Source organism: Oncorhynchus gorbuscha, linkage group LG09 (genome assembly GCF_021184085.1).
Source record: "Oncorhynchus gorbuscha isolate QuinsamMale2020 ecotype Even-year linkage group LG09, OgorEven_v1.0, whole genome shotgun sequence".
NCBI lineage: Eukaryota > Metazoa > Chordata > Actinopteri > Salmoniformes > Salmonidae > Oncorhynchus > Oncorhynchus gorbuscha.
This window is the reverse complement of record NC_060181.1, coordinates 65,064,060-65,088,577: the sequence shown is the minus strand read 5'-3', so window position 1 is coordinate 65,088,577 and position 24,518 is coordinate 65,064,060. Positions and strand designations below refer to the sequence as shown.

The window sequence follows — 24,518 nt, the reverse complement described above, 5'->3', positions numbered from 1 at the left end:
ACTGAATGTACAAAACCTTAGGAACTGTCATGCTCGTCTGTATGAGTGGACCAAGATGTAGCATGGTATGGTTCCATCCTCTTTATTTTGAAGTGAAATTCAAAGAAAACAATAAATACAAAACGAAATGTGAAGCTGCTATAGTACTCACATAGTCAAGATCCCACAAAGGGGAACTGGCTGCCTAAATATGATCCCCAATCAGAGACAACGATTAACAGCTGCCTCTGATTGGGATCCATACCAGGCCAACATTGAAATATAATTACATATATGACCCACCCTAGTCACACCCCGACCTAACCAACATAGAGAATAAAAAGCTCTCTATGTTCAGGGCGTGACAGGAACATGACCTGCTCTTTCCATGACATAGACTGACCAGGTGAAACTACGTGAAAGCTATGATCCCTCACTGATGTCACCACCTGTTAAATCCACCTTAATCCGTGTAGATGAAGGGGAGGAGGCAGGTTAATTTTAAGCCTTTAAAGGGGTATGGTTGTAGGTGCCAGGCGCACCAGTTTGAGTGTGTCAAGAACTGCAACGCTGCTGTGTTTTTCATGCTCAACAGTTTCTTGTATGTATCAAGAATGGCCCACCACCCAAAGGATATCCAGCCAACTTGACACAACTGGGAAAAGGAAAGGGGGATACTTAGTCAGTTGTACAACTGAACGCATTCAGCTGAAATGTGTCTTCCGCATTTAACCCAACCCCTCTGAATCAGAGGTGCGGGGGGCTGCCTTATTTGACATCCACGTGATCAGCACCCGGGGAACAGTGGGTTAACTGCCTTGCTCAACTGTGGGAAGCATTGGAGTTAACATGGGCCAGCATCCCTGTGGAATGCTTTTGACACCTTGTAGCTTATGCCCAGATGAATTAAAGCTTTTCTGGGGACAAAAGAGGATGCAACTCAATATTAGGAAGGTTTTCTTAATGTTGTGTACACCTAGTGTACGGTGCATTCGAAAAGTTATTCAGACCCCTTGACTTTTTCCACATTTTGTTATATTAGAGCCTTATTCTAAAATTGATGAAACTATTTTTTTCCCTCATCAATCTACGCACAATACCCTACAAAGCAAAAACAGGCTTTTAGAAATGTTTGCTAATTTCTAAGAAATTCAAAACAGAAATACCTTATTTACATAAGTATTCAGACCCTTTGCTATGTGATTTGGAAAGGCACACATCTGTCTATTTAAGGTCCCACAGTTGACAGCGCATGTCAGAGCAAAAACCAAGCCACGAGGTCGAAGGAATTGTCAGTAGAGCTCCGGGACAGAATTGTGTCGAGGCATCAATCTGGAGATGGGTACCAAAACATTTCTGCAGCATTGAAGGTCCCAAAGAACACAGTGGCCTCCATCATTCTTAAATGGAAGAAGTTTGGAACCACCACCTAGAGCTGGCTCTCTGGCCAAACTGAGCAATCGAGGGAGAAGGGCTTTGGTAGGGGAAGTGACCAAGAACCTGATGGTCACTCTGACAGCACGCCAGAGTTCCTCTGAGGAGATGGGAGAACCTTCCAGAAGGACAACCATCTCTGCAGCACTCCACCAATCAGGCCTTTATGGGATAGTGGCTAGACTGAAGCCGCTTCTTAATAAAAGGCACATGACAGCCTGCTTGGAGTTTGCCAAAAGGCACCTAAAGACACTCAGAAAATGAGAAACAAGATTCTCTGGTCTGATGAAACCAACATTGAACTCATTGGCCTGAATGCCATGCGTAACATCTGAGGGAAACCTAGTACCATCCCTATGGTGAAGCATGGTGGTGGCAGCATCATGGTGTGGGGATATTTTTCAGCGGCAGGGACTGGGAGACCAGTCAGGATAATGCCACTTTAAGAATATTTACATTGAGGGAAAGACAAACGAAGCAAAGAACAGAGAGATCCTTGATGATAACCTGTTCCAGAGAGTTCAGGACCTCAGACTGGGGCGAAGGTTCACCTTCCAACTGGACAATGACCCTAAGCACACAATCAAGACAATGCAGGAGAGGCTTCGGGACAAGTCTCTGAGTGGGTCAGCCAGAGCCCAGACTTTAACCCAATCGAACATCTCTGGAGAGACCTGAAAATAGCTGTGCAGCGACGCTCCCCATCCAACCTGACAGAGCTTGAGAGGATCTGCAGAGAAGAATGGGAGAAACTCCCAGAAATACTGGTGTGCCAAGCTTGTAGCGTCATACCCAAGAAGACTTGAGGCTGTAATTGTTTCCAAAGGTGCTTCAACAAAGTACTGAGTAAATGGTTTGAGTACTTATTTAAATATGATATTTCATTCGCTGTTTGTTTTATAAATGTGCCAAAATTTCTAAAACCTGTTTTTTCTTTATCATTATGGGGCATTGTGTGTAGATTGATGAGAATTAAAAAAAACATTTTAAAGGATTTAAACGTATTCTACAAGAACCAATATCACTCCCTAAAAAGAAAACCCTATGGAACAATCCTTGGAAAGCTTTTCAGAATTCACGGATAAATTGGTCCACTTGGAAAACTAAAGGCATTGAAACCATAAATGACTTGGCCATAGGAAATACATGTATTTCCATGACAACATTAAAAATACATTTTGGATTCACCAATGCAGTTATTTTCAAACACATGCAACTTAAACGTTTTATATCTGTCAGCACTCATACGTCTATTTCCCAAAGACAACCTCTGGATATGACGCTGAGCACGTGCACTCAACTTCTTTGGGCGACCATGGCGAGGCCTGTTCTGAGTGGAACCTGTCTTATAGCCCAGGCCATCTTTATGTAGCGCAACAATTTTTTTGTCAGATCCTCAGAGAGTTCTTTGCCATGAGGTGCCATGTTGAACTTCCAGTGACCAGTCAGTATGAGGGAGTGTGAGAGCGATGATACCAAATTTAACACACCTGCTCCCCATTCACACCTGAGACATTGTAACAATAACGAGTCACATGACACCGGGGAGGGAAAATGGCTAATTGGTCCCAATTTTGACATTTTCACTTAGGAGTGTACTCACTTTTGTTGCCAGCGGTTTAGACATTAATGACTGTGTGTTGAGTTATTTTGAGGGGACAGAAAATTGACACTGTTATACCAGCTGTACACTCACTACTTTACATTGTAGAAAAGTGTCATTTCTTCAGTGTCACATGAAAAGATATACTCAAATATTTACAAAAATGTGAGGGGTGTACTCACTTTTGTGATATATATATATATATATACACACACAGTATATGTACCTTATAAATACCTTAAAATACCTTAAAAAGTTATACCTTAAAAAGTTTGGGGTCACTTTGAAATGTCCTTGTTTTTGAGAGAAAAGCGCATTTTGTTGTCCATTAAAATAACATCAAATTGATCAGAAATACAGTGTAGACATTGTGAATGTTGTAAATGACTATTGTAGCTGGAAACGGCTGATGTTTTATGGAATATCCACATAGACGTACAGAGCCCCATTATCAGCAACCATCACTCATGTGTTCCAATGGCACGTTGTGTTAGCTAATCCAAGTTTATAATTTTAAAAGGCTAATTGATCATTAGAAAACCATTTTGCAATTATGTTAGCACAGCTGAAAACTGTTATTCTGACTAAAGAAGCAATAAAACAGACTTTCTTTAGACTAGTTGAGTATCTGGAGCATCGGCATTTGTGGGTTCGATTACAGATTCAAAATGGCCAGAAACAAATACATTTCTTCTGAAACTCATCAGTCTATTCTTGTTCTGAGAAATGAAGGCTATTCCATGTGAGAAATTGCCAAAAAACTGAAGATCTCGTACAACGCTTCACAGAACAGTGCAATCTGTCTCTAACCAGACTAGAAAGCAGAGTGGGAGGCCCCGGTGCACAACTGAGCAAGAGGACAAGTACATTAGAGTGTCTAGTTTGAGAAACAGATGCCCCACAAGTCCTCGACTGGCAGCTTCATTAAATAGTACCTGCAAAACACCAGTCTCAACGTCAACAGTGAAGAAGCGACTCCGTGATGCTGGCCTCATGGCAAGCATACACCAGATTCACAGACTAGTGCAAATAAACTTAAACAAAGCAGAATCAGGATATGATTGCCTACACTCCATTGTTATTCACTGCAGATCCCGCCTTCATTCTGCTTTGACCAAATTTTTGTGACTGTGTGTGATTCCAGGCTGGTGATAGGCTACTTTGCTTTACAGAGGTGCCGGTATGCATTTCCCGAAAAAATGGGAGGCACTGGTAGGGGCTCTGGACAGCTCCGCCCCAAGTCAAGCACTGCCTTTCCTTCTGAAAAAAGTATTTATTCAGCATCTACATTTCAAAGGTGTCTTTCATGCCTCCTGCTCCCTACCAGGAGGAACACATCAAACGAGGATGGGCATTAATAAAGCACAATTTACCATAAGAGACTTCTTATGGTAAATTGTGCTTTACTCATGCCCCATCCTTGTTTGATGTGCTATATTCATGCACCATCCTCATTCTGATGTATAAAAACAAACAGAGCAACAGTCAGAGGAGGTTGTAAGTGGATTTGTATCGATGCTGCTTCTGATGATTGTTTTCTGAATGTGCTTCTTACACAGCATTGGTGAGAAGAAACTACTCTAATAGTAGAGTTGTGAGATCAACAATCAATTCTTCCTGGGGCAGGACTCACTATCTGAGCATTTTATGAAATACCGACTAAAAAGAGTGTGGAGAAAAATGCTCCAACAAATGATATTCAGTGTGAATAGAGGAGTGCAGTCACAAAGTAGGGAATAAGTTTAAGTTAGGAGTGAATCCGGTGTCTTCATGCCAGTAGACTTGCTTATGCTCAGCTAACTTTGCTGTATGTGTTGTTAGAGTTGTCTCCCTGCAGAGACAGAGGCATGCCTTGAGTTTCTGTGATGCTCACCGATTAAGAACAACATTGAAGTGTCCTATGGAGGGTCCTTTGGGGTCATAAAGTGGTTCTAGGATCATAAAAGTAAGGATTTGATATTGGCCACAATTTCAGTGGCCGGGCGCACTAAGGGGCCAGGGAAAGGTTCTCAACATCTCCCCTTGTCCTGTGGGTATTGTGGTTCCAAGGATAAAATGAAGACCAAGATAATTATTTCATATTATGTTGAAAAAAATAGAAAGGAATATTAGTTCTTAAGATCTACACCACGTCCAACCTACTTCATAGTCTCATATCCAATCAGCAACGTGAGACAGGAGGAAAAGAGAAGTTTGCCTCAAGCTAAATAACCAACACCACTATAACCATAATTGCCACAACACACCTATCTGAGCAGCACACCTGAATCCCAGTGGTAGAGGAGAGTATTAAAACCACAATCATCCTGTCTCTGTTATAGTAACTCTACTCAGAATGTTTTTTTTCCCTTAAAATGGAGTCCAACCTTTACTTCAATAGTGAAACTAGTTGGACCTGATCCTATAGTACTAGGGACTCAGTGGGAATCTATGTTATGAGTACTTGTCATCAGCAGGTGGAAAACACACACATAGTGGGAGAGATGATGACCTTGGAGTCTGTGATTCAGATGCGTCGGCGACAGGCTGGCGTGGGAGCACAGAGTGATGATTCAATCACAATTTATGGCATTGTCCCAATGGCTGGCCATATTATGTTTGCTATCACAGGAGGGAAGCACACCTCCACTGTGGCATTTCCCAGAGAAGAACGTTCCCACAGACCTTGGGAGTACGGACACCGTCTGAAGTGTGAAGACTGATGAAAACTTGAATCGACAAAATTAATGTTACTGTGTGAATGAAACTGTTGTGTTTGGATTGTTTCAAGAGTTCCTAAAGAGCTGTACATTTTTACATGTCTTATTACATTGTATGTTTTCCGGTTGATGCATTTTCAGAGAGACAGGGTTGAAATTGTATGTTGGGTTTTTCGGTTTTCAGGCACATTTCTGTTGTCCGTAACATTCAAATTGAATTGAGTTGATTCGATTTTAATCTGGGTGTGATGTCCTGCCTTTTGTCTTCCCCCAGAAATGTGCAAAGTAATGTTAATTCATGTTGGGGGTGAGTTTCCGTTTTTTTCCATGGATAAAAGGTCTAAGTCTAATAGTGAACTTGTTTGCAAGCTCCATGTGTGTGCAGACAGACACACATTCAACGTTTTCACTTGGAGATTATTTTTTAAAACTTGGAACCACGTACGTCTTATTAGTAGAGTTGTTTATTTAGTCTTATATACTGTAATGAATGCTCCACTACATGTACACTGGAAGTGTCAATTCATTTGTGACTAATACAACGTATTAGTTGATTGGAGTAAATAGATGCCTCATTTAAAGAGTATACTCTTTGATTGATTATATGTTAAAAATTGTATTGGTCTATTGGTAAATGTGATTTACACTATACACATAGCATTATGCATAGGTTTTAACTTTACATCTTATAGCGACTGTGGTCAGCTCATAAGTCCGATAATCACATACAGTTATGTTAGAATACAGGTACTTAAAATATCAGAGTGGGGATGCCGAAACTCGCAGAATGGTTATGTCTATTTTGGTTTACGTTTGACCTATAGCATTTATTCAGTCAGATGAATGTAGTTTATTGTCACAATGTGCGCTGAAAGTTGGGAAGCAAGTTCAGGGAGTGAGTGTTGTAATAAATAAATAACGTAATACAAAACAAGGAAAAACGGCACAGACATGACACTGGAACAGAAACAATGACGCCGGGGGAAGGAAACATGTTGGAGTCCAGTTGAGTCTAATGACGCGCAGGTGCACGTAACGATGGTGACAGGTGTGCTCCATAACGAACAGCCTGGTGACCTAGAGGCCGGAGAGGGAGCACACGTCACAGTACTCCCTGCCCTATACGCGGCTCCAGTTGCAGGACGCCGACCAAAATGACGATCCCAGGGATCAGGAGCGGAACGGTCACCCCTGCTGATGCGTGGGAACCTGTCGCCGGCTGGGCCGCGGGAACCTGACAGACCAGCTGAGGCATGAGAGCCTATGCTTTCACTGCGTCCAGCTCTGCTTTGGGGCGGCGATATTCCCCTGGCTGTTCCCAGGGTCCTTTGCTGTCCAAAATCTCCTCCCAAGTCCAAATATCCCTGCCTCTCCTGCTGCTGCTGCTGCTGTCCTTTACCACGCTGCTTGGTCCTTGGTTGGTGGGTGTTTCTGTAACGACAGATCTCTTCGTCTGAAGAGGAGTAAGGATCGGACCAAGATGCAGCGTGGTAAGTGTCCATAACTTTAATCAAAAAAGCACTGAACACTGAATACAAAAATAACAAAATAAACTAAACCGAAACAGTACCGTGTGGCGACAAACAGACACGGAAACAAACACCCACAAACCCAGGCTACCTAAGTATGATTCTCAATCAGAGACAACTAACGACACCTGCCTCTGATTGAGAACCATCCTAGGCCGAAACAGAAACCAAACATATAAAAACAATCAGACTGCCCACCCCAACTCACGCCCTGACCATACTAAATAAAGACAAAACAAAGGAAATAAAAGGTCAGAACGGAAAAACTGTTGAGTGTGAAAAACCCAGCAGCATTGCAGTTCTTGACACACTCAAACTGTTGCTCCTGGCAACTACTACAATACCCCATTCAAAGGCACTTAAATATTTTGTCCTTCCCATTCACCCTCTGGATGGCACACATAAAGTACAGCATCCATGTCTCAATTGTTTCAAGGCTAACATCCTTCTTTTACCCGTCTCCTCCTCGTTACCTACACTGATTAAAGTGGATTTAACAGGTGGTGACATATGTAAGGGATCAAAGCTTTCACCTGGATTCACTTGGTCAGTCTATGTGTAAGGGGTGCATACTGGCTGCAGAGAAGTCAGGCGCAGGAGAGCAAAAACTGTGTTACAACGGCGCAGTTTAATAATAAAAATCACTGTAAACAAAACAATCAAATACAATGGGTTCAAAACCCGTCGCACACCAGACATAACGTGCACAAGCACTTACAATAAACAATTCCGGACAAAGATATGGGGGGACCAGAGGGTTAAATACACAACATGTAATGATGGAATTGAAACCAGGTGTGTGGGAAGACAAGACAAAACAAATGGAAAATTAAAAGTGGATCAATGATGGCTAGAAGACCGGCGACTCCGACCACCGAAAGCCGCCCGAACAAGGAGAGGAACCAACTTCGGCGGAAGTCGTGACACTATGTCATGGAAAGAGCAGGTTTTCCTAATGTTTTGTACACTCAGTGTATTTCCTCTCTTATTTTTTCTATGTATTGCATGGAAAAGATCATGTGGAACAACAACAACAGCGAAGGTAAACATTTTTATACAAAGGTAGCTACATTATTTTTTTACTTTTTTAACAAACTACATTTTACTTAAGTAGTTTTTACACCATTAGTTTGCCTTCTACTTTAGTAAAATGTTATTATAGTAACAGTACATCTACTTAAGTAGGATACTTCAGTACTCTTTCCACTTCTAGTTATCCCGAGTTGAACTCAGAGTTGATCAAAGTTAGTGTGCTAACTCCTCAAACCAAGCGCGTAGTATAGGTCTCTGGTGTCAGAGTGCATTATCAATGTGTACTGGCATTTAGATAACAAATATTACAGCATGATTCCCAAAGCTCTTGATGAAATGAAGTAAACAACAATTTGGGTACTACATTTGTTTTTAGAATGCACACCAACCCAATCAAATCCCATAAACGCTGCAGTCCTACAATGACATCCTCACACACAGGTCTCCCTTGCAAAATAGTTTTCATCTCAATGAGAATAACCTGTAGCGACATAGGTAAATTAAAATAAAATCATGACACACACTCACCCCATCCGATGAGGGTGAAACCCCACAGGTACTTTGTGTCAGAGAGGAAGGCCATGAAGATGAGACTATGGAGGTACAGGCCCTCTACTAGGATCCAGTAGTAGTTAGTCGCCAAGAAATAGATGAACAGCAACACTGTCACTTTACAACCAATCTGTAAAAAGAGAGAGACAGACAGGGAGACAGAGACAGTGAGAGAGATAGGGGGAAGAGATGGAGAGAGAGAGACTCAAAACAATTGAGAAAGAAGAATGATTAATAAATAAATGACAATATAGGAACGCAATAAAGCTTTGGAATTGCCCAAGGTTTCACTGTCTGAAATGCATCCTTCCCCCAAAAATGACTTGTTCTCACTGCAGGTACTTTATAAAAGTTCCCTTCTTCTGTAGAGAGAACTGGTTCTGGTTCTGTGATTTCCTTGGAGGCCTATACTGTCTCAGATGTTGAGACGCAACACTCACATTTTCAGCGTCTGCAAAAGGTCTGTTAGGTGCCAGAGGAAGCTAGAGTCTAAATGCAAATAACAGCGCCAAAGAAACACTATAGACATGTCTATCACAGTGGGAGACAGCGGAAACATTACAATGTGACATTTCTCTAAATGGCTTCCCTGCCAGCCCACGTTCCAGTAATGCCAAGCCATTCGAAAAGAAAGGGACACATTACTGTTGCTCATTGGCTGCTACCAGTGATGACTTCTCTAGTAAACTATACTAGTCATTGATCAGGGTTGGGTAAGTGACTTACTAAATGTCATCAGTTACAGTCAGGGGATGGTTGGAACTGAAATTATTTTCAAATGGTTTCCCATTCCACTGTTTCGACCATAAAAATACATTTCTGAACCGATTAGAAACCCCCCAAAAGTATTGGTTTATTCCCATCCTTCCTGTTGCTTTTTAAACCTCTGAAATTGTATTTGTTTTTACATTTAGCGCAACAGTAAATTACTTCGCCAGTCACGCAATGAACGGCTTGCTATGGGGCGGGCAAGCTATGTCTCAGCAAGTTGTTTCAGACAAGTGTAGGTTGGGTAGAAAGGGAGTGAGGGGGGAGAGGAAGTGAGGGGGGAGAGAGTGAGTGAGGGTGGAGGAGGAGGCTTGGCTTGAAGCGCTGGGCATCTTGTGATGAATTATACCTACGGAGGAACTTTGAACGTCTTTTAACTTCAGTTGGCTTAACTTCTTTGGGACAGGGGGGCAGTATTGAGTAGCTTGGATAAAAAGGCGCCCAGAGTAAACTGCCTGCTACTCAGTCCTAAAAGCTAGAATATGGATATAATTAGTAGATTTGGATAGAAAAAAACTCGGGAAGTTTCTAAAACTGTTTGAATTGACAGCTTTTCAACGATTGACAGCTGCCTCTGATTGAGAACCATACCAGGCCAAACACAGAAATCCCAAATCAAAGAAAAAAGAACATAGACTGCCCACCCCAACTCACGCCCTGACCATACTAAAACAAAGACAAAACAAAGGAACTAAGGTCAGAACGTGACACACGTTACAATGAGAATATATATTGTATTAATATAATATTTTTTTTAAATAGCTATGAGAAAAAAATGGGGGATTCATTGCCAAATAAATGAACTAATTAGTCTTCCAGAGGACAACATGATCAGTTCATTAACAGGTTTGTTAGAACCTGTTTATGTCTCTGTTTGTGTCTCTAATCTAACTATGCCACAGTGCTTTTAAGTTTGTTTTAGGATAATTGCTGAGGAGAGGTCAGATGATGATCCCGTAAGAGAGGACAAGTACCTGGATTAGGACCTGCACCACGTCACATCATCATTGGTCTTCTTCTTTTCAGACTAGAACACTATGTGTTCTTTTGTCATGAGACTTACACTCACACAATAGAACCACACATAACTGTTTAAGCTGTATACATTAGCAAATGTGTCATTTTACCAAGTCAGTGCAATCAGACAACGACATGCTGTTTGAATAGCGAGGACATGGAATTCAGGTATTCACTTCAGTAAGAGCTCAAAGGATAAGGAAATTAAAATCTGAGAAGATGGACTTCTCACATTGTAACAGCCATTGTTGGTGGTAGAAGGTGAGGACCAAAGCGCAACGTGGTATGTGTTCATGATGTTAATATTTAATGAATCAAACTGAACACTGAAATACAAAACAACAAAGTGAACGAACAAAACCGAAACAGTTCTGTCTGGTGTAGAATACAAACACTCAACAGAAAATAATCACCCACAACTCAAGGGTGAAAACAATCTCAATCTCAAAATCTTCTCAATCAGGGACAACGATTGACAGCTGCCTCTGATTGAGAATCATACCAGGCCCAACACAGAAATCCCAAATCAAAGAAAAAATTATAGACTGCCCACCCCAACTCATGCCCTGACCATACTAAAACAAAGACAAAGCAAAGGAACTAAGGTAAGAATGTGACACGCATCTTACAATGACAATATATATTGTATTAATATAGTATTTAAAAAAAATAGAATAGCTATTAGAAAAAAAACTAATTAGTCTTCCAGAGGAAAACATGGTCAGTTCCTTAACAGGTTTGTTAGAACCTGTTTGTGTCTCTAATCCAACTATGCCACAGTGCTTTTAAGTTTGTTTTAGGATAATTGCTGAGGAGAGGTCAGATGATGATCCCGTAAGAATTGGTGCCTGTGGCCTCCTTATGAAATAGCAAATAGCTGCTGCCTGACAAATAAGAGTAGAAGCATTCCTCTGTGTTGTCTATACTTTGTAATGTGTTCAGTTCGCAATATTCTCTCCCTCTGTTTCTCCACAAACTGTTGATGGAGCTCTCTCTCTCTCTTTTTCCTTTCTTTCTCCCTCCCTCTCTCTCCCCCTCTACCTCCCTTTCTCTTTCTCTCTCCTTTTCTCACTTAATTTCTTTGTTACCTCTGTCTCTGCTGACACAGTGCTTCTAGAGACCTTGAACCTTTTTCTCACATTTTATATTACCCAGAAAGTTGAGTTTTGAAGCTCTCTGACACCTCTCATTATCACAACAAACTATGGTGAATGAGGAGTTTGCCCCACCGTACAGAAGATCAGACTGAAGCGTATCCTCGGATTACTCAATACAGTGGCCTTCAAACACCACACTAAGACATTCAATCCCTCTCTGTCCTCCTACTTACTCTGTTCCACTGTTATAAATATACTGTATAATATGTTCCAACGGCTGCCTCTGACAGTTGATCTGCAGCATTCAGAATAGCATACAGTATCTTTGCAACTTTCAGTAACTATTTTTCCTCACCAATCTGACAAGTAGACAAGTCATCAAAGTGTCACTCATACAGTATGTTACACCTCTCTGAGGCATGGTCAGTACTGTCTCTCTGATCAACCTGGGCTGATAGCTGCTTCTCCACACACTTAGGTCAGTTTCTCTGTGAGGGAGGAAGAGGACAGCAGTTGAATTTATCCTCAAAATAATGGGGTGTCACCATCTTTATTTTACTTAATTATTTTATTTAACTAGGCAAGTCAGTTAGGAAAAAATTATTATTTTCAATGACGGCCTAGGAACAGTGGGTTAACTGCCTGTTCAGGGGCAGAATGACAGATTTGTACCTTGTCAGCTCGGGGGTTTGAACTTACAACCTTCTGGTTACTAGTCCAACGCTCTAACCATTAGGCTACACTGCCACCCCAGTGTAGCCTAGCCTGAGGCTCGCTTCTTGGGTGTTTCGTGTTAGTGATATGTGAACGCTCAGCTTTTTGAAGCTGGCAGGTATGATATGATATAAAAGTGTGTCATTGCACATGACATCTGATATGAAAAAACTGCATCCTTGCAAGGAGCCTTTAAGTAGAAAACAGAGTAGAGGAGGAAGGAATAGAAGGAGCTGAACGAGGGGTAGGAATGGGAGGAGGAGGGGGAGCGAGGGAGGAGATTAAATTTAGCTGATTCTGCTGTTAATCACCAAAGTCAGATCAGTCAAAATCATTTGACAAACTTCTTTCTTTGAAGTCTCAAACAAAAGCCTACTCACAATTCAGCCAGAGACGAAATCGCATCACAAATGAACTAAAAACAATTGTCTTCTCTCAATAGACTGCTGTCACATTGTATAAATTATTGGAGACAAGTGCCGGGTTTTAATACTCCACCCAAATATACAACATGCCATGAAATACACAGGGATGAAGCCCAAAACAAATACGTTTACAAAAACACAGGGATGTAACCAAAACACATTAAATACATGGGACAAGAACAGTAATAACAATACACGGGACGGGACCCGTAATAACGAGTACAAAATACACGCAGCACGAAAGCCAAAACAACAATGCGCAGGTACTCACAAGACCAACGGACATGGTAACAATAACCGACAAGACAATGGTGAACAGAGTGCACACATATACAATTACTAATCAGGGGAATTGGAATCAGGTGTGCGTAATGAGACAGTTCAGTGACGCCTAGAGGCCGGTGACGTAGACTTCCTGAACTGGTGCATGGAATGAGCATTAGTACCGGGGAATCCGTGACAGCTGCAGCAATGCACATTTAATCACAGGGTAAACAAAAAGCATAGAAGTTTAATCAAGATGCACATACCATGGGAAGAACCATTGAAACTGCTTTGTTGGCCAAGCCCTGAGCAAAAGCACTGCGACATGAGCATGTCACGCTGTGCCATAGTGCTAATAAAAGTTCAGCTGGTTTCTCACACTTGAAAGGAAAATGACTCTGTAAATATATCTTGTTATGTTCCAGCCCTCATTAGACATGCAACAGACAGCCTTAAGGCTTAATGACTTAAGACAAAACAGAGAACAAAATACGGTACAGTAAGAAGCACAAACCATTTTAAATGGTCCTGAGGAACTACTATACAAAGGAAAGAGAATAAAGTAAAACATGGCAGTCTCTATAGCTTTGAACTCTTTGAACCAGCAATCCCTTATAGAAAATACACATTTTCTGTGTAACACCTGTAAAGCCTATGGCAGCGGGCTAGCAATCTATAGCGCAAAGCTAGTGCTCCCTGTGGTATATCCTCCCTCGCATGTTTGCTGTATTTATTCCTGTCTATACAGCAATTACAGAGCAGAGGAGGCTACAGTAGGGGAACAGACAGACTGACAGAGCATTTTCAGAGCTGGACAATTAAAATCACAGACAAGTGGAGACTATAGCCTTGGGGTACTGAGCATAGCCCGTCTGATTGGCTTTTTGAGTGCAACAGCATGCATGATCTTGAGGTATTGAGGAAAGACCAGAATAGCCCCCTGGCTCGAGCTCTTCATTAAATGTGCAGTGGGTTGAATGGGCATGAGTCATGGAAGACTAGTCTGTATATTTAAACGCACATCACAGGCATGGTGGACTGAAGAAAACATCTAGGAATGAAGTAGGTCCCTCACACAGGGTTGCATTTACTAGCCTAGTTAATGGTATGTGTTGGAGCAATCGTGTGTCCAGGTTACAGAAGTGACAAAAACACATTTTCGTTTAAACTGCCAGTATTTAACCGGTTTTCTGTTAAAACCTGAAAAAAATCATCGTAATTCCACGTGAATTCACAATGCACCTGCGCTGTTGCCAGCAATGGTTTGGGTCTCATGGTGAGTCCCTTTCAGATGGTTAAGCATTGCACCTGTAATACCATTACTGTACCTCAATTCCACCTCGCAAAGTTTACATTTCCTTCTCTTTTAACTTCTCAAAGTATTACCATACAGGACTCTGCTCCTGTTGCTTGCCTTCTCTGCAATTTTTCTAACTGTTAACAACGTATTTTTAGAACAGAGGAGACTGATTAGTTGAGATACTTCCGAGAACACAAACAATCGCATCTTTCATGGCGAGCTAGTGAGGGATAGAGAGAGAGGGTAAGGGCACACTATAGGCAGGTCAGCCACGAGGCAGACAGAGTCAAAATCATGCACTAGGCCTATGTATCGGCAATCAATCTGTATTTCTCAATGGAATGCTGTATCTCGCAATTTCTTGGCTTGCTATGTTCTCGCAACTTCAGTAAAACAGGCCCTATCATCAATGAATAGGCTAGGATATTTTACACACAAAAGACTGAAGACTGAACACAAACTTGCTTCATTAGCTAAGAGAAAGATCAGGCTAACCAGCATGAAGGAAAGAGAGGAGGGGGCAGGCAGAAAGAACTGTGGTGTGCATATACAGTATCTTGGTAATCTGTATCTCTTGTCTTGCATGCCTCACAAATTCACCAAAATAGCCTATAGTTCACATCTCTGGTTTTATTTAAATTACACAACTTTCACCAGGCGTTCATAGCGTATTATCTAGTTAGGCTATAATACGGAAAATGATCTGTTTTTGTGATAACTGCACTATGAATGAAATTTTGTGGGGGGGGGGGCAAAAATGTAGGTTTTGTTTAGGGATTTTTCTTAACATTAAGGATCCCAATTTCATAAAAATATTTTACTCTATTTCACTATTTAATTTCTTCATGAGTCCTGTAAGAGCAGGGTTTATTGGGATCTTTAGGGATAATTAGTAGAGGAGGAGTGGGATGCGCTGGCATGAGGTGCAGCACCACTACTCACATATTGAGAGTTGTCCAGTGGCGCCATGGCCACAGTCTTGAAGTTGTCCATGAGCACCGCATCAAACTCCTGCAGGCCGGCGCTGGCGTACACCACCCGGTCCTTGACGAAGATGCTGATGGCTCGGAGCATGAAGGAGACAAACAGGTGGATGTGGATATAATTCCTGGTACAGTGGAGACGCCTGAAAGAGAACACAGACCCAGGAAAAGTTAGCAATAGTCCTTAAAGTCTCTCATAGCTGAGACAAAATGCAAGTAAGAACGTTGAAAAGCAGCGGGCGGCTGCGGTGTGTTAGCGATCACTTGCCGACGAACGGTCATGATCCAACATATAAAATCGCCTGGAAATGAACAGAAAATGACAGCAATATTCTTGTCAGAGGCCTGCTTGTTTGATCTGTTTGCCATCACGGTGTGTGACATCTTGTAGCCCTTTCCTGCAGTCAATGACCAAAAGTGCCTTCTTTGGCCTTTATTTAATATTAATATGTTATTAATATTTTTCAAAATGTAATCATTCATAAAGATTATTTCGAAGAAACAGATGAAAATCTGGTGTTTCTATGTCAAAACAGTTTTGTTATATTTCAGTCTTCTGTGATGTATATAATGTCAAATTTGGATGCAAATTCAAAATTGAATACATTTCAACTGTATATCTGATATGGTACAGACGTCTTCATTTTTTAAACCCATAACCATGTGTGTGAGGTGTATACTTTTGTTTCAAAGTAGATTTGTTTAAGACTGATTTAGCCCACAGTAAAAGGTTAAGGTCAAGACTTAAAGCCATTTAATCTCGGCTATTAAATCTGAACAAGGCATAATAGTCTCCCACACCATTTAGCTGGATTATAGACAAAATCGGTTACTCTTTGCTCAGAGGAAAGATACACTTTCCAAGCCACCCACTCAAATTGATTCTGGGGACTGTTGAGTCAGTCCCTGAGTGTTCTCTCTGCAGTCTCTATTTCACTCTGTTCAAAAGCTCCATTAACTGGAGAAAGAGTATTCTTTCATCCAGAACTACTCTTAATAAAGAGATGTCTCCCACATCCATATAAGCACTGGTCTTATACACTTATCATTCAAAACACCTCTTTACATGACATAGACTGACCAGGTGAATGCTATGATCCTTTATTTGTGTCACTTGTTATATCCACTTCAATTAGTGTAGATCAATGGGAGGATACAGGTTAAAGAATGATTTTTAAGCTGAGACAATTGAGGCATTATATTTTTAACCTTTGTTTAACTAGGCAAGTCAATTAAGAACAAATTCTTATTTACATCAACAGCCTACCCCAGCCGAACCCTAACCTGGACAATGCTGGGCCACCCTATGGGACTCCCAATCACGGCCTGCTGTGGTAAAGCCTGGAATCGAACCAGGGGTTGTAGTGATGCCTGTAGCACTGAGCTGCAGTGCCTTAGACCACTGCCCCACTCAGGAGACATGGTGCCACGATAATTTTTATCCCAATGTTCTAACTGAACTATTTTATAAGTTTGAAAGACCCTGGTTAATGAAGAATTAGACAAAGCCCCCAGTCTGCAATAGATCAATCCTTTACTCAGAGAGTACTCTGACTTCAAAATGAGAACCCAGTCTTTTTATAACACACACACACACACACACACACACACACACACACACACACACACACACACACACACACACACACACACACACACACACACACACACACACACACACACACACACACACACACACACACACACACACACACACACTGAATTCTTATCAATAGAAACTCCATCTTTCTTTTAGGTGGGCTGTATTTTTCCCACCGTTCACATTCCTAGTTTATCACTTTTCTCCCGGCCTGGCAGTTTCTAGCCATTCCTCTCCTCCCTAGATTAGAGGGGCCTTTCTTTCCTGTTGTCAGTTTTCAGAGTTATAACTAGGTCATCTGCAGTTCAGTTGTCCTTTGTTGTCTCAACTATACATTTCTCACCTTGCTACATAGTAACACAATGTTTTTTGTCTTAACTTGTCTTACACACACATTATTGGATTATAGTCTTATAATTCTAATACATTTCATACAGTTATACAGTTTCAGAGTGGAACACTTTAGCCATTATCTTATAACATACAAATGATTCTATCACATGGATTGTGTATGTTTGCCATTCAGAAGGTGAATAGGTAAGTGCCTTTGAACAGGGTAGGCTGTTGGATTTTTCACACCTTTTCCCGTTGGTACTGTATCAAGAATGGTTGATCACCCAAGGGACATCCAGACAACTTGACACAACTGTAGGATGCATTGGAGTCAACATGGACCGGGAGGTACAAGTCAATATTAGATAGGTGTTCCTGGAGACTCCCAGGTGGCACAGCGGTCTCAGTGCTTGAGGCGTCACTACAGACTAGGGATCGATCCCAGGTTGTGTCACAGCCGGCCGTGATCGGGAGACCCATGAGGCGACGCACAATTGGACCAGTGTCGTCCGGGTTAGGGGAGGGTTTGGCCGGCCGGCCGGGATTTCCTTGTCCCATTGCACTCTAGCGACTCCTTGTGGTGGGCCGGGTGCCTGCATCCTGACTCGATCGCCAGCTGTACTGTGTTTTCTCCGACACATTGTTGCGGCTGGCTTCTGGGTTAAGTGAGCAGTGTGTCAAGAAGCAGTGCTGCTTGGCAAGATTGTGTTTGGGAGAACGCGTGGCTCTAGAACTAACTACCAATTGGAGAAAATGGTGTAAAAGTAAGAAGAAAAAAGATAAAGGCTGGGCATTTACATGCAATCCAATAATTGGAGTTCCTCTGTCCAGTGTTTGTGTTCTTTTACTTATCATAATCTTTTCTTCTTATTGGCGAGTCTGAGATATGGCTTTTTCTTTGCAACTCTGCCTAGAAGGCCACCATCCCGGAGTCGCCTCGTCACTGTTGACGTTGAGACTGGTGTTTTGCTGGTACTATTTAATAAATCTGCAAGTTGAGGACATGCGAGGTGTCTGTTTCTCAAACTAGACACTCTAATGTACTTGTCCTCTTGCTCAGTTGTGCACCGGGACCTCCCACTCCTCTTTCTATTCTGGTTAGAGCCAGTTTTTGCTGTTCTGTGAAGGGAGTAGTACACAGCATTGTACGAGATCTTCAGTTTCTTGGCATTTCCTCGCATGGAATAGCCTTGACTTCTCAGAACAAGAGTAGAAGGATGAGTTTCAGAAGAAAGTGCTATCATTCTGGACCTTTTGAGCCTGTAATCGAACCCACAAATGAAGATGCTCCAGATACTCAACTAGCCTAAAGAAGGACAGTTTACTTGCTTCTTTAATCAGGACAACAGTTTTCAGCTGTGCTAACATAATTGCAAAAGGGTTTTCTAATGATCAATTAGCCTTTCAAAATTATCAACATGGATTAGTTATCACAACGTGCCATTGGAACACAGGAGTGATGGTTAATTATTAATGCGCCTATGTAGATATTCCATTAAACATAAGCCACTTACAGTTATAATAGTCATTTATAACATTCACAATGTCTACACTGTATTTCCGATACATTTCAATCATTTTAATCATTTTAATGGACAACAAATGTGCTTTTCTTTAAAAAACAAGGAGATTTCTAAGTGACCCCAAACTTTCGAACGGTAGTGCTGCACTGCTCAAAAAAATAAAGGGAACACTAAAATAACACATCCTAGATTTGAATGAATGAAATATTCTTATTAAATACTTCTTTCTTTACGTAGTTGAATGTGCTGACAATAAAATCACACAAAAATTATCAATGGAAATCAAATTTATCAACCCATGGAGGTCTAGATTTGGTCTAGATCCGCCAACTCCTGGACAGTCTGTGGTGCAACGTGGCGATGGTGGATGGAGCGAGACATAATGTCCCAGATGTGCTCAATTAGATTCAGGTCTGGGAAATGGGCGGGCCAGTCCATAGCATCAATGCCTGCCTTCCTCTTGCAGGAACTGCTGACACACTCCAACCACATGAGGTCTAGCATTGTCTGGCATTAGGAGGAACCCAGGGCCAACCAGCATATGGTCTCACAAGGGGTCTGAGGATCTCATCTTGGTACCTAATGGCAGTCAGGCTACCTCTGGCGAGCACATGGAGGGCTGTGCGGCCCCCCAAAGAAATGCCAACCCATACCATGACTGACCCACCGGCAAACCGGTCATGCTGGAAGATGTTGCAGGCAGCAGAACGTTCTCTACGGCGTCTCCAGACTCTGTCACGCCTGTCACGTGCTCAGTGTCAACCTGCTTTCATCTGTGAAGAGCACAGGGCGCCAGTGGCGAATTTGCCAATCTTGGTGTTCTCTGGCAATTGCCAAACGTACTGCACGGTGTTGGGCTGTAAGCTCAACACCCACCTGCGGACATAGGGCCCTCATACCACCCTCATGGAGTCTGTTTCTGACCGTTTGAACAGACATATACACATTTGTGGCCTGCTGGAGGTCATTTTGCAAGGCTCTGGCAGTGCTCCTCTTGCTCCTCCTTGCACAAAGGCGGAGGTAGCGGTCCTGCTGCTGGGTTGTTGCCCTCCTACGGCCTCCTCCACGTCTCCTGATTTACTGGCCTGTCTCCTGGTAGCGCCTCCATGCTCTGGACACTACGCTGACAGACACAGCAAACCTTCTTGCCACAGCTCGCATTGATGTGCCATCCTGGATTAACTGCACTACCTGAGCCACTTGTGTGGGTTGTAGACTCCGTCTCATGCTACCACTAGAGTGAAAGCACAGCCAGCATTCAAAAGTGGCCAAAACATCAGCCAGGAAGCATAGGAACTGAGAAGTGGTCTGTGGTTACCACCTGCAGAACCACTCCTTTATTGGGGGTGTCTTGCTAATTGCCTATAATTTCCACCTGTTGTCTATTCCATTTGCACAACAGCATGTGAAATGTATTGTCAATCAGTGTTGCTTCCTAAGTGGACAGTTTGATTTCAAAGTGTGATTGACTTGGAGTTACATTGTGTTGTTTAAGTGTTCCCTTTATTTTTTTGAGCAGTGTATATATATACACCATTGAGACCGTGTCTGCTCCTCGACCTGGGTTGGGCAAAACTAAACATGGCGGTGTTCGCCTTAGCAATCTCACTAGGATAAAGACCTCCTCCATTCCTGCCATAATTGAAAGAGATTGTGATACCTCACATCTCAAAATAGGGCGACAATGTTAGGTCCCTTACTTCAAAGGCAGTTATAGTCAACGAACTAATCACTGATCATAATCTTGATGTGATTGGCCTGACTGAAACATGGCTTAAGCCTGATGAATTTACTGTGTTAAATGAGGCCTCACCTCCTGGTGACCACCTAACTGAGGAACTCAATTTAACCTTGTGCAATACCCTAGATGCAGTTGCACCCCTAAAAACTAAAAACATTTCTCATAAGAAACTAGCTGTTATGCAGGTGAATGAGGACCCAAAAGCGACTTGGCGAAAACAGAGTTTTTAATCCAGTAAGAAACTTTACAAAACAAAAAGCATAATACTACTCGTAAAGACGAGAACAGACTGGAGACTTGATCGAGAACTGCAGGTTGCCTCGGGAAGGCACTTGAACCTAGCAGACTCAGACACCTGCTCACCACGCAGCATCTGAGGGAAACACGACACGACAGGGCAAAACATAGACACAGCACGGTGAATTATAGATGAGGATCCGACGGGGCAGGAACGGAAAACAAGGAGAGAAATAGGGACTCTAATCAGGGAAAAGGATCGGGAACAGGTGTGGGAAGACTAAATGATTGATTAGGGGAATAGGAACAGCTGGGAGCAGGAACGGAACGATAGAGAGAAGAGAGAGCGAGAGAGTGAGAGAGGGAGGGGGAGAGAGAGGGATAGAAAGAGGGAAAGAACCTAATAAGACCAGCAGAGGGAAACGAATAGAAGGGGAAGCACAGGGACAAGACATGATAATTAATGACAAAACATGACAGTACCCCCCACTCACCGAGCGCCTCCTGGCGCACTCGAGGAGGAACCCTGGCGGCAACGGAGGAAATCATCAATAAGCGAACGGTCCAGCACGTCCCGAGACGGAACCCAACTCCTCTCCTCAGGACCGTAACCCTCCCAATCCACTAAGTATTGGTGACCCCGTCCCCGAGAACGCATGTCCATGATCTTACGTACCTTGTAAATAGGTGCGCTCTCGACAAGGACGGGAGGGGGAGGGAAGACGAACGGGGTGCGAAGAAAGGGCTTGACACAGGAGACATGGAAGACAGGATGGACGCGACGAAGATGTCGCGGAAGAAGCAGTCGCACAGCGACAGGATTGACGACCTGGGAGACACGGAACGGACCAATGAACCGCGGAGTCAACTTACGAGAAGCTGTCGTAAGAGGAAGGTTGCGAGTGGAAAGCCACACTCTCTGGCCGCAACAATACCTTGGACTCTTAATCCTGCGTTTATTGGCGGCTCTCACAGTCTGTGCCCTGTAGCGGCAAAGTGCAGACCTCACCCTCCTCCAGGTGCGCTCACAACGTTGGACAAACGCTTGAGCGGAGGGAACGCTGGACTCGGCAAGCTGGGATGAGAACAGAGGAGGCTGGTAACCCAGACTACTCTGAAACGGAGATAACCCGGTAGCAGACGAAGGAAGCGAGTTGTGAGCGTATTCTGCCCAGGGAGCTGTTCTGCCCAAGACGCAGGGTTTCTGAAAGAAAGGCTGCGTAGTATGCGACCAATCGTCTGATTGGCCCTCTCTGCTTGACCGTTAGACTGGGGATGAAACCCGGAAGAGAGACTGACGGACGCACCAATCAAACGACAGAACTCCCTCCAAAACTGTGACGTGAATTGCGGGCCTCTGTCTGAAACGGCGTCTAACGGGAGGCCATGAATTCTGAACACATTCTCGATAATGATTTGTGCCGTCTCCTTAGCGGAAGGAAGTTTAGCGAGGGGAATGAAATGTGCCGCCTTAGAGAACCTATCGACAACCGTAAGAATCACAGTCTTCCCCGCAGACAAAGGCAGACCGGTAATGAAGTCTAGGGCGATGTGAGACCATGGTCGAGAAGGAATGGGGAGCGGTCTGAGACGACCGGCAGGAGGAGAGTTACCCGACTTAGTCTGCGCGCAGTCCGAACAAGCAGCCACGAAACGGCGCGTGTCACGCTCCTGAGTCGGCCACCAAAAGCGCTGGCGAATAGACGCAAGAGTGCCTCGAACACCGGGATGACCAGCTAACTTGACAGAGTGAGCCCACTGAAGAACAGCCAGACGAGTGGAAACAGGAACGAAAAGGAGGTTACTAGGACAAGCGCGCGGCGACGCAGTGTGCGTGAGTGCTTGCTTAACCTGTCTTTCAATTCCCCAGACTGTCAACCCGACAACACGCCCATAAGGAAGAATCCCCTCGGGATCAGTAGAAGCCACAGAAGAACTAAACAGACGGGATAAGGCATCAGGCTTGGTGTTCTTGCTACCCGGACGGTAAGAAATCACAAACTCGAAACGAGCGAAAAACAACGCCCAACGAGCTTGACGGGCATTAAGTCGTTTGGCAGAACGGATGTACTCAAGGTTCTTATGGTCTGTCCAAACGACAAAAGGAACGGTCGCGCCCCCTCCAACCACTGTCGCCATTCGCCTAGGGCTAAGCGGATGGCGAGCAGTTCACGGTTACCCACATCATAGTTGCGCTCAGATGGCGACAGGCGATGAGAAAAATAAGCGCAAGGATGAACCTTATCGTCAGACTGGAAGCGCTGGGATAGAATGGCTCCCACGCCTACCTCTGAAGGCCAACCTCGACAATGAATTGTCTAGTGACGTCAGGAGTAACGAGGATAGGAGCGGACGTAAAACGTTCTTTTAGAAGATCAAAAGCTCCCTGGGCGGAACCGGACCACTTAAAACACGTCTTGACAGAAGTAAGAGCTGTGAGAGGGGCAGCAACTTGACCGAAATTACGAATGAAACGCCGATAGAAATTAGCGAAACCTAAAAAACGCTGCAACTCGACACGTGACCTTGGAACGGGCCAATCACTGACAGCTTGGACCTTAGCGGAATCCATCTGAATGCCTTCAGCGGAAATAACGGAACCGAGAAAAGTAACGGAGGAGACATGAAAAGAGCACTTCTCAGCCTTTACGTAGAGACAATTCTCTAAAAGGCGCTGTAGAACACGTCGAACGTGCTGAACATGAATCTCGAGTGACGGTGAAAAAATCAGGATATCGTCAAGATAGACAAAAACAAAGATGTTCAGCATGTCTCTCAGAACATCATTAACTAATGCCTGAAAAACAGCTGGCGCATTGGCGAGACCAAACGGCAGAACCCGGTACTCAAAATGCCCTAACGGAGTGTTAAACGCCGTTTTCCACTCGTCCCCCTCTCTGATGCGCACGAGATGGTAAGCGTTACGAAGGTCCAACTTAGTAAAGCACCTGGCTCCCTGCAGAATCTCGAAGGCTGATGACATAAGGGGAAGCGGATAACGATTCTTAACCGTTATGTCATTCAGCCCTCGATAATCCACGCAGGGGCGCAGAGTACCGTCCTTCTTCTTAACAAAAAGAACCCCGCCCCGGCCGGAGAGGAAGAAGGCACTATGGTACCGGCGTCAAGAGACACAGATAAATAATCCTCGAGAGCCTTACGTTCGGGAGCCGACAGAGAGTATAGTCTACCCCGAGGAGGAGTGGTCCCCGGAAGGAGATCAATACTACAATCATACGACCGGTGAGGAGGAAGAGAGTTGGCTCGGGACCGACTGAAGACCGTGCGCAGATCATGATATTCCTCCGGCACTCCTGTCAAATCGCCAGGTTCCTCCTGAGAAGTGGGGACAGAAGAAATGGGAGGGATGGCAGACATTAAGCACTTCACATGACAAGATACGTTCCAGGATAGGATAGAATTACAAGACCAATTAATAGAAGGATTATGACATACTAGCCAGGGATGACCCAAAACAACTGGTGTAAAAGGTGAACGAAAAATCAAAAAAGAAATAGTCTCACTGTGGTTACCAGATACTGTGAGAGTTAAAGGTAGTGTCTCAAATCTGATACTGGGAAGATGACTACCATCTAAGGCAAACATGGGCGTAGGCTTGTCTAACTGTCTGAAAGGAATGTTATGTTTCCGAACCCATGCTTCGTCCATGAAACAACCCTCAGCCCCA

At 43.5% G+C, this 24,518-nt stretch overlaps 1 protein-coding gene across 2 annotated transcripts in view; it reads right to left on the bottom strand.

Moving 5' to 3' along the window:
• LOC124042913 (parathyroid hormone 2 receptor-like) overlaps positions 1 to 24,518 on the bottom strand; it is a 91,751-nt gene that overhangs the window by 24,965 nt on the left and 42,268 nt on the right. For both annotated transcript variants that reach the window (XM_046361050.1, XM_046361051.1), the window contains exons 6-7: positions 15,356 to 15,539; positions 8,805 to 8,958 (exon numbers count right to left, since the gene is read on the bottom strand). In XM_046361050.1, the coding sequence (XP_046217006.1) occupies positions 8,805 to 8,958; positions 15,356 to 15,539 (338 nt within the window). The remainder of the gene's footprint in view (positions 1 to 8,804; positions 8,959 to 15,355; positions 15,540 to 24,518) is intronic.